At 39.2% G+C, this 11748-nt stretch overlaps 1 protein-coding gene across 1 annotated transcript in view; it reads left to right on the top strand.

Annotated features, from left to right (window-relative positions):
- The first annotated feature begins 1955 nt into the window (after positions 1–1955).
- Positions 1956–11748, top strand: part of tpo (thyroid peroxidase) — an 89620-nt gene continuing 79827 nt past the window's right edge. Inside the window, exons 1-3 of the mRNA XM_087975816.1 lie at positions 1956–1968; positions 3846–3965; positions 11422–11515. Of these exons, the coding sequence (XP_087831942.1) occupies positions 1956–1968; positions 3846–3965; positions 11422–11515 (227 nt within the window). The remainder of the gene's footprint in view (positions 1969–3845; positions 3966–11421; positions 11516–11748) is intronic.

Below are 11748 nucleotides of genomic sequence, written 5' to 3'. Positions count from 1 at the left end.
CAGATGTTGGTGAGGGTCATTAAGGCCATGCCAAATTTCCTGACCTGTTTGAGGAAGAAGAGGCTTGTTGTGCCTTCTTGACCATCAGATCTATGAGGGAAGTCCAGGACAGATTGGCAGTTTTTGTCATTCCTAGGAACTTGACACTCTCCACCCTCTCAATCTCAGTTCCATTGATGTAGATGGGAGCTTGCTCTCTCCCCTCTTCCTGAAGTCAATGATCAGTTCTTTAGTTTTTCTGACATTGAAGAGAGGTTTTTCTCATTGCACCATATTACCAAGCCCTCCATCTCCTTTCTGTATTTTGACTCATCATTGTTAGATATCTGTCCCTGTATGGTGGTGTAATTAGCAAACGTATAGATGGCATCTGTTTGGAATTTGGCAACACATTGTGAGTGTACAGGGAGTACAGTAGGGGGCTGAGGACGCATCCATGGTTGGGGGGGGGGGGGGGGGGGGGGGGGTGTCCAGTTATGAGTGTTATCATGGAGGAGGTGCAATCACCTATATTCACTGATTACAACCTGTGGGTCAGAAAACTGAGGATCCTTTGGGCGGAGCTGAACCCAATGTCATGGAGTTTTCAGATCAGCCTGGAGAGGATAATGGTGTTGAAGGCGGAGCTGTAGTTGATGACGAGCAGTCTAAGATGGGTATCCTTGTTGTCTAGATGTTCCAGGGATGAGTACAGGGCTAGGGATATGGTATCTACTCTGTACCTGTTACATCAGGGGATTGAGGCAGGCTGGGAGACCAGAGTTGATGTGGGCCATGACCAGCCTCTCGAAGCACTTCATGATTATTGAGATCAGAGCCACTGGGTGGTAGTCATTAAGGCACATTGTATGTGGTTTCTCATGTAAAGGGATGATGGTGGTCTTCTTGAAGCAGGTTTTTGCCTTGCAGAAGGGAGAGGTTGAAAATGTCAATGAATACTTCTGCCAGTTGGTCTGCATGCTTGGCCGGGGATACCTTAATGGTAACACTTTATGCACTTAATAGTGAGCTCCTGGGGAGAGTTGGTGAGCAAAGAGACCTTGGAGTGCAGGTTCATAGCTCCCAAGTAGATAAGATAGTAAAGAAGGTATTTGGTATGCTTGCCTTTATTGGTCAGTCCAATGAGTATAGGAGTTGGGAGGTCATGTTGCAGCTGTACAGGACACTATAGGACTATTGCATGCAATTCTGGTCTTCCTACTGTCGGAAGGATGTTGGGAAATGAGAAAGGGTTTAGGAAAGATTTAGAAGGATTTGCCAGGGGTAGAGGGTTTGAGCTATAAAGAGAGGCTGATTAGCCTGGAGCTATTTTCCCTGGAACATCACAGGCTGAGGGTGACCTTATATAGGCTTATAAAATCATGAGGGGCATGGATAGGGTAAATAGGCAAGGTATTTTCCACAGGGTGGGGAAGTTCAAAACTAAAGAGCACAGGTTTAAGGTGAGAGGGTAAAGATTTAAAAGGGACTTAAGGGGCAACCTCTTCACACAGAGGGTGATGCATGTATGGAATGAGCTGCCAGGTGAAGTGGTGGAGGTTGGTACAATTACAACATTTAAAAGGCATTATATGAATAGGAAGGGTTAACGGGGATATCGGCCAAGTGCTGGCAAATGGGGCTAGATTTATTTAGGATATCTGGTCAGCATGGACTGAAAGGTTTGTTTCCCTGATGTATGTCTCTATGACTCTATGACTGTAATGGCAAAGGATAGAGTGTTGAGAAAACAAGCTACGGTCCATAAAATGCATCTTAACAGATGCACGTGATCTGTCTCTACAAAGTGATCTGGCAGTAGAGTGTACGTCTAAGTGGTCCTGAGTTCCAAAGAGAAATGGTGAAAGGCTGACATAATGTGCAAATTGGTCTGAGTGCAAATATGATGATGGGGTGAATCTGACGGTTTGCCAATTTGGCTTTGCATAGATAAAGTGCGGAGAAAGCTGCTAGCCATGGAGAATGCAGGTATGTTGTTATGAAGAAGCAATCAGATGATTGCAAGGACAAGCATGCAGTTAGGTGCAGCCATCAGGTGACCTGTTGGGAACTTATAATATAGTTTCTCAAGGAAGGAGAGGAAAATTGGAATTGGTATATAAATAAGATGAAATGGGACTTTAATGTGATGCAAATACATCGAAATAAGACAATCAGTCAATAATGGCTCAGTGCTCACTTATAACTTGATTCAAAATCAGGTCATCTTTTCTTAATAGTGGACAGGATTTTGTTTAATTCTGGTATTTCCCACCTTCCTCATCATTGTTCACGCCAAACTAGGGAGGGGAAAATTCCAAGCACTGGGCTAAATTTCATGGGTCTCCATGGTTCCCACCTCCTGCACCTGCCGTGCCCCCACCATCACCGCTACCACATCACTAAAAGATCGAGAGTTCGATGGCATGGAAAGCCCACCCAGGTTACAAACCGTTATTGTGCAGCAATAGCTGCATTGAGATGAGTTTTCTGACCCTATCTCAGCACATGTCCCACCTTCAAGAGCTGCTGGCTGAATACCAAACATCCTAATCAGATGGCAAGAAGCTCAAAAATCTCAAAAGCACCACAGTGTGGGGAAAACAAGCTGTTTTAGTACCGCCCAGCAGAAAATGCTCGAGATCAATTTTGACAAAACTAATTATTTCTCAAGTCAATTTTAATAATTTTAATGGAAGTCTATTCACCTTTCTATAGTAAAGTTTGGAAGTAATGATTTCAACTTGGAATATGGTATAATCCCCTTAGAGACTGATAACTTTAAAAAAAAAACGATTTTTGAATTCCCAGTGACCAACTTAAAGGAATTAAATGACAATATTTCCATATTTAAGACTTTTACTGTAACAACCAAGCTAACAGTAACATCAGCTTAACATTTTATATTTTAATTAACCATATACAACAAATAATGAATTGCTTATTGATTTTTAATCCATTAAAAAAAACCCTCATTTTATGGTTGTATATGACACTGTAGCTTAAGAGAACAGGTCATTATTCAGGACACATTCCAGAATTGTTTTCAGCTCACTATTGCTTGTTCTGATTTGTACAAACACTGGGAATTCCTCTCCAATTAAGCTAGGCAGATTTATCAGCCCCTTAAATCTGTGGATGAGATTCTATGTGTGCTCTTCAAGCTGACCAACAGAGAAAACAGTTTTCCTATGCTTCCTTGCATATTTGTATTATCCACCTGTTGACTGCCTATGTTTTCCTTTGGGATTTTGTGATGTATTTGAAATGTCATGAAGACACCTCTGTGGCTTTTCTGCAGATATTTCGCTTCTGAAGTCCAGCTCTATGTAAAATGGATCACATGAGCTTCACATCTAGGCAGAAATTGAAAAGAGTTATCGTCCAAACACCAAATTCCATTCTGTCTTGAAAATAAATAGACAGTTTAAAGTATTCAAAAATAGAAGTTGCTGGAAAAACTCAGCAGGTCTGTCAGTATCTTTGAAGAGAAATCAGAATTGACGTTTCAGATCCAGTCACTGGACCCAAAATGTTAACTCTGATTTTTCTTTACAAATGGTGCCAGACCTGCAGTGTTTTTCCAGCAACTTCTGTTTTCGTTTCTGATGTACAGTATCTATAGTTCTTTCAGTTGAAAGTATATCGAAGCTGACATTTCTAACAGATCTTAACTGAGGCTTGTGCCTTTTCTATTCTCAATTGTGACATGCCAATAACTTTATTAATCATCAAAGGAGTACATCATAGGAGTTGCAATCCCAGACTTGCTCTACTTGCTCCTTGGATTGCTCTCAATCTGCTCATCTCATCACATTACGCATTTCAAGTATTAGTAGGATGTGAAATTTTGTTTTTCTCTGCAGGACTAGCATTCATCTTATGCTTCAAAATGAGAGTTAAGACTATTCTGTGTATTGCAGTCATGGTCGGTTGTGTAGGTTTGGTCCTCCACTTTAATAAAGAAGGTGAAGAGATTGTCACAGGTAAGTTTTTAAGTTCATTACTCTGTAAAAGTGCAATTTTCATATATATAAAAAAACATAGGTTTCAATGTGATGGTGTCACTTTATACACAGATTTAATTTAGCTGTAACCTTTGTTATATCCCCCAGCATTAGTCTCCCCATTCAAGGGAAATGGTTCATTTATCTGCCATGTCAGCTTTGATTGATATCTTGAAAGTCTTTATCAAATCACATTGCGAATTTAATGCATTTTTGTTTCATACTTACTTCCAGGACAATTAGGTGACCTCTGTTTTTGTTTTAAAACTCATTCATTTGATGCTAATGTGTTCCCAAGCTATCATTCATTCCTCATCTCTAGGTGCCTTTGAAAAGATGGCAGTGAGCTGTCTTCTTGAACTGCTGCAGCTCATTTGGTCCAGATTGACCTAAAATGCCATTTAGAGAGGAGCTTCCAGGACATTGACCAAGTGACACTGAATAAACAATGATATCTTTCCAAGTAAATTTGATGAGTGGCTTGCAAGGGAATTTGCAGATCCTGGATCCCCCATGTGTATGTTGCCTTTGTCCATTTAGATGGTAATAGTCCTGGTTTGGAAGGTTCTGTCTCAGGAGCCTTGCTGAATTTCTGTAGGGCTCCATGTAGATGGTACCCATTGATACTACTATGCATCACTGATGTAATAAGTGAATAGTTATCAATATGGCGCCAATCAAGTGATATGTTTTGTCTGACTGGTGTTAAGCTTCTGAGGGCTATTGAAACTGCACTCTTCCAGCAAGTGGTGGCAACTACTCTCACCTCATCTCTGGAATACAACTCTTTTGTCCAGTTTTAAGCTAAGGTTGTAATGAGGTCAGGAGCTGAGTATCCCTGGTGAAAGCCGCACTGAACATTAGTGAGTAGGTTATTGCTCAACATGTCTACTTGATGTCACCTTGTATCATTTTACCCATAATTGATAGAAGACGAATGAATCAGTAAGTGGCAAGTTGGATTTCTCATGCTTTTTGTGTACGGGACATACCTGGGCAATTTCAACATTGTCGGCAGATACCTGAGTTGGAACTGCACTGGTACAGCTTGGTCAGATCTGGAGCATATGGCTTGAATGCTATTGCCAGAAAATTGTCAGAGACCATAACTTTTGCAGATTCCAGACTCCAAGCATTTCATGAAATCATGTGGAATGAATTGGAGTGTCTGAAGACTGGCATTTGTGATGCTAGGATCCTCTGAAAGAGGGTGCTGTAGATCATCCAGTCAGGACTCTGGCTGAATATTGCAAACAATGGTTGAGCCTTGACTCTTGCACTGGAGTACTGGGCTCCTTCAGTATTGAGGATGGGAAATTTGTGGAGCAACCTGCTCCAATAACTAACGTCTATGACTGGATGTGGCAGGACACGAGACTTTGGATCTAATCCGTTTGTGGAATCATTTAGGTTTGTCTATAACTTGCTGCTAACAATATTTGGCCTGCAAATAATTTTGTTTTGTATCATCACCGAGTTGGCACTTCATTTTTAGGTATGCCTGCAACCAATGTTGGCATATCCTGTTGCACTCTTCATTCAACCCTTGGCTTGATAATTGAATATGCCAGGCCATGAATTTGCATATTGTATTAGATCACAATTCTCCTGCTGCTGATGGTCCACAGTACCTCATGGAGGCCCAGTCTTGAGTTGCTCGAACTGTTTGAAGTTCATCACTGGAGCATTGCGATAGTGTTACAACACAGTGAGGGAGTATTCTCAATGTGAAGATGGGACTTTAATAAGGGTTATGCAGATGTGGCCTCTGAGTGACTGATTAGCTTAGATTAGATTCCCTACAGAGTGGAAACAGGCCCTTCTGCCCAACAAGTCCACACCAACCCTCCAAAGAGCAACCCACCAAGACCCATCTGACTAACGTACTTAATACTAGGGGCAATTTAGCGTGGCCAATTCACCTAACCAACACATTTTTGGATTGTGGAAGGAAACCAGAGCACCCGGAGGAAACCCAAGCAGACACAGGGAGAATGTGCAAACTCCACACAGACAGTCATCTAAGGTGGGAATCGAACCCCGGTCTCTGGCGCTGTGAGGCAGCAGTTCTAACCACTGAGCCACCGTGCCGTCCCAGCATAGAGTGATCCAATACGACCGTGCCACTGACATCAGCACAAGGCACCCTCTGTTCTTGTGACTGGCTGCAGTGTCTGCTCTGTTCTCAAAGAGGCTGCCATCTAAGCACCTTGAGTTCAATACCCATATCTATCAAGCAACTGCTCGTCAACCCTTTAAAAATAATCCTGATGAAGAGTCATACCAGACTTAAAATTCTTTTTCTCTCTGCACAGGTGCTGCCAGCCCTACTGAATTTCTCCAGCATTCTCTGTGTTTATTTCAGATCTTCAGCCTCTGTAGTATTTTGCTTTTATTGGTGAAAGTGTGAGATTGACACAGCAGCAACATATCCACCGCCTCGACTGATCACAGCCAATATGCATAACATCTGCCTGACTTTGTGGCTGTGCTAAACTTCAAGGCAGTACAACAGTAGTGTGAGCCCAAAAGTTCTGGATGAGGGAGAAACCACCAAAAAGGTGAGGCAAGTCTGTGAGCATCTGGGTAGACACTAAACGGGAGAGCGTTGAGACAGCAAGTGATACGCAGCCAGCTCCAATCCATGAATTCAGTCCCTGTCCATGCACACAAAGTGCTCTTGCAGTAACATTCCAATGATAGATGCCAGTGTATTCCAATGTAAAGCATTAGAGTGCAGAAAAGTACTGTATCGGATCAAAGATATGCCATGGCGATGGCAAGAGGTTGGCATATGCCAGATACAAAAGTTCATAGATAAGGAGGTGTATGTGGTCACTGCCCAGGAAGTATATCCTGAGGTATTGGTGTCAGGTATCTAAGGTGGAGGTCCACAGAAGCAAGTAGCTAGCTTAGATCACCTACTCGCTCGTCCAAGGTGAAATCGATGAGGTCTGGGTGTCCTTGCACACATGTCACTGAAAATAAAGCAGAGTGGTGCAGCAGGTGGTGAAGAAGACAAATGGTGTGTTGGGCTTCATAGCATGATGATTCAAGTACAGTAGCAGGGCTGTCTGGCTGCAATTGTACAGGGTATTGGTGAGACCTCAGCTGACATATTGTGCAGTTTTTTGTCTCCTTATCTGAGGAAGGATGGTCTGGCTTTGAAGGAAGTGTGGCAAAGGTTTATTAGATTGATTCCTGGAATGGCAAGACTGACAGTTTGAACCATATTCACTGGGATTTAGAAGAATGAGGGGATCTCATGAAAATCTATAAAATTCTAACAGGACTAGCCAGGGTAAAGGCAGGAAGTTCCCAATGATTGGGGAGTGCAGAACCAGAGTGACAGTCTATGGATAAAGAGCAGGCCATTTAGGGTTGAGATGAAAAGTTTATTCGCCGAGAGACTGGTGAGTCTTGCTGCCACAGAAAGCAGTTGAGGCTAAACTATTAAATATTTTCAAGAAGGTGTTAGATACAATTCTTTGGAAAGGGATCAAAGGGTATGGGAAGAAAGTGGGAACAGGATAGTGAGTTAGATGATCAGCCGTGATCATGTAGAATGGCAAAGCAGGGCTGAGGATATACTCCTGCTCTTCATTTCTGTGTTTTGAGATTGACATAATGCACAACACATAGACTGAAGATATACCCTATTTGTTCCTATAAGAGGCCTCAGTCAACTGCTCACAATTTTCCTGAATATCTCTCCATATTCCACACCATTCACAACCTGGAACTGATAATCAGCATCTGGTGTGAAGTCATTTCGTGGCTTAATGCACTCAGTCGTCCTTGAGAAGTTCCTGTGCATGGATCGTCTGATTGCCTCACATCTCACACATCCTGTCTGGGATACGCAGAGCTACCTCTAGCCCACCATATAACTCACTCACCTTGCCAGACCTTGTTATTAAAGTTGCTTTCATACTTCCATGTTGACCCATATTTTCAGTTTCAGGATGCTTTCAATTAATCTTTGATGAATGATTTTATTGTCTTTCCTATCCTCATTGTTAAGTTAATTTGTCTATCACTTCCTAAACATTTTCCATTTCATTTTTATATCTACGAATCACTTTGCTTTTGATCAATCCTCTGGCACTTTTCTATTTGATTTTAATAGATTAATAAATACTCTGTTATCTCTTCTATATTTTTTAAAGATACACAAATACAATGATATAATTTACCTAAGCCATAGATTTTGCCCACTTTATGTTTGTTTTTGTTTTGTACTTTCTGTTTCTATTCATACATGACTTCATATCCTTTTTGATCATTTCTTCTGATGTGATGTCTGACATTCTTGCTATTTTGCTATTATTACCCATGAAGTTCATTGTTTAGGAATCATGTACATCCCTTTACAGTCCTGACCCTGTTTCATTTTTTCATTGGTTGTTTATATGTGTATAGCATTTTATTATTCCTGTTTATATTTCACAATGAATTCATTTTATGGATTATATTTTCCTTTTCTTAGTTATTTTCTGAACCTAATGTAGACCTTTTTGATTTCCTCTCCTTTGTTACCAATCATTTCCAGTGTATTTCTTTTTTTCCCTTTTGCTTCACCTTTATCTGAATTGCTTTGTTCCTCAATTGTGCATCAATACTGGTTAGTTTGTCTTCGCAATTTAATAAGATATATTAATCATTCTGATAAAACTCTATTGATCACCATTTTAAAAGGTTTCTCCAATATTTCTCTTCCTTTATTTATATAGATGGTAACTTATTCCAGTATGTTTTCTCCAAGTTAATTCATATCACTTCCATTCCATTCCCAATTTATTTATTTCGGTCTTTTTCTTACTTACATTCTTCTCAATGTTTCTTTTAAATGTTATTATGCGATTGCTTTTGTCTTGGTGCTCCCCAACATTATTTCTCTTCTCTGTGCTTAGTTCCAACAGATCAGAATTTTATATCTGCTGGATAAGAAAGGCAGACTTGAAAAAAAAAATCAATTACCTGTATCCCTTTGGATATCTCTATGTGTCAATTTATTTGGTGTGAGTACAATCCTTATTTTATAAAATTAGAAGTCACACAACCAGGTTAAAGCCCAACAGGTTTATTTAAAATCACAAGCTTTTGGAGCACTGCTCCTTCTTCAGCTGATGCACTTCATCTGACGATGAAAGGTGCAGCGCTCCGAAAGCTTGTGATTTTAAATAAATCTGTTGGACTATAGACTGATGTCATGTGACTTCTGATTTTATTCACCCCAGCCCAGTACCAGCACATCAACATCATGGCCACCATTTTATGCCATTTGCTACTTCACATATTTAGTTCCATTCGTACTCACTGCTAACTTACTTTAGCCAATTAAGTCAGTGCTGCCTTGAGTCACACACATATTGTACAATACACGCAGCCATTGTGACTGAATGCATGTATCAAAAACAATAGTTGCATGAAATCATACTTTACAATATTATGAAAAGCTCTCAATAATTTTGTATACAAATTGCTTTATCCATTAGTTTTTGTACAGACTCAAATTGGTAAAGTATGAAGAAATGAAAAGTAATGTGCAGATGTCAGTTTGTTTATCTTATATACTGTGATCTCAATCTCCTATTGAGCTCTTTAAACTTTTAACTTCTTTTTGCTGGTGGTTTCATTGCAGGAACCTGATTGCATTATTGTCCACATTGACTGCTAAACAGAAATAAGCAACACATTTCAGTACAAGCAAGTAAAGACGCACTAGACATTTTTATGGCTTTGCTCTCTAAGGATCCACATACACTATTATTTATTATACTTGCATTTAATACACTAACCTTTGCTTACTCCTATCAATAAAAAGGAAGATTTGCATTTATATAGTTCCTTTCATTACCTCAGTACGTCCCAAAACACTTTACAACCAATGAAGTGCTTTTGACCTGTGGTCATTGTTGTAACATTGGAAACACAGAGCTAATTTCTGCAAAAACAATGTCCCATAAACAGCAATATGATAATGAATTTTAGCCATTAGAGTCGACATATCTGTCACCATTACAATACTGGAGTGGCATCATGTATTTTAAGCATCAGAACAAATATTAGCATAATAGCATCATAAAGTATTATGTAGCTTTTATCCTGTTTCAATCCCAGCACAATGAATATCTTTCTCTAAACTTACATCTGGAATATCATTGATCCTTGAAAATTCATTATCAAATCCCAATATTGATCTTTTGAAAATATACATTCAGTTATGAAAGAACTTGTTTTTTTTCTGTAGTCATTCACAGGATAAGGGCATTTCTGGCTAGGCAGAATTTATTGCCCGTCGCAGCTGTTAAGAGTCAACCCAATGTGGAATAAAAGAAGCTAGTTTCATTAAAAGGCAAGACCTTGAAACATTTGAAATGTCATAATAGTTAACATTCCGCAAATGTCTGAAGACAGAAAGTTTTCTGATGAGGGCTGATTATTTATAACCCACTGCAGAAGTATATCAAACAGTTCAATTGTATCAAATTGTTTTTGCAAGTTCAGAAAGGTCCACCATCATCTTCACAAGGCAACTAGGCATGAGCAATCACATTTTAAGAACATAATTTAAAAAACATGTTTTCTGTATTTAAACTGGTGTGCCAATGAAGTTCTGTTTTTATACTCAACTTCAGAAGTTCCAGAATTTGATTTGATTTATTATGTCCCTAAGTACAGTGAAAAGTTTTGTTTTGCATGTAGTACAGGCAGATCATAACATTCACAAATCATAAGGTGATTGAACAGAGAGGGATACAAAGTTATGGCTGCAAAAAAGGTGCACAAAAGCAAGATCAACATTAGATTTAAAAATTAAGATGTCCATTCAGAAATCTAATAACAGTGGGGAAGAAGCTGTTTGTATACCTGTTGCTACATGAATGAAATTACCTGAACTTGGACAGACCAGCTAGCTCATGTAAAACAGAAGCCTATTCTTTGGTTCCCAGGGGAACATTTACTAATAAACAGCAACATTAAAAAAAGAGGCATCATTACCTCAGTACCTCATTTTGACCAAAAAAAGAAGACAAAGGCAGATATAAAGGAAATAGCACTAAAAGTATCTAATTTCAGTTCCAAACTGGTCCTTGTTCAGAATAGCTGCAGGATGGTCAGCAGGGAAAATATTTTTTTAAATTATTGGTGGAATTCCCAAGTTGAGATTGAAACTGATGCAAGAAAAGTTGAGAAGAAAAGATAAGAATGAATGAGAACATTTAAATCATGAAATTATGAGCACCTGAGTTACAATCATTCTCATCCTTAAATAATTAGGAAACTGAACAGGTATTGCAGTGCGTAAAGCTTCAACAAGCAGAGTAATTGGTATAATAAATCAATAAATCATACATGTCATTACCATATCGCTTTGTGATATATTACATGATTTGACTGTGTAACTCACCATTTATCTTACATTATGAAGAATATTTAGAAAATCCTGGTGACTCCTTCTTACCTCATGCAATTCAAGAAGGAATAAATATGGTGGACAGTGCTATACATCATACAATGAAAAGGTACGTATATCTAATATCATTAAAAAACTGTTACATTTTAAACATTTAATAAAGAAGTTGGTCTTATTTTCTATCTATTACACCCATGTATTGGGAAATTAGTCTTGATCTCCTGTTGTAATTTTGGCAAAGGGTCAGCAAATCCTGATTCTTAAATTTATTTGACCTCGTGAATCTTGGAATAAGCAAACACCAAGTGGCATTACCAGGTCATAGAGTCATACAGTATAGAA

This window comes from Chiloscyllium plagiosum, unplaced genomic scaffold, assembly GCF_037043375.1.
Source record: "Chiloscyllium plagiosum isolate Xiang-an unplaced genomic scaffold, Cpla_swu_hap1 HiC_scaffold_3, whole genome shotgun sequence".
Classification (NCBI taxonomy): Eukaryota; Metazoa; Chordata; class Chondrichthyes; order Orectolobiformes; family Hemiscylliidae; genus Chiloscyllium; species Chiloscyllium plagiosum.
The sequence above is the reverse complement of the archived record's forward strand: the minus strand, read 5'-3'. Positions and strand labels throughout refer to the sequence as shown.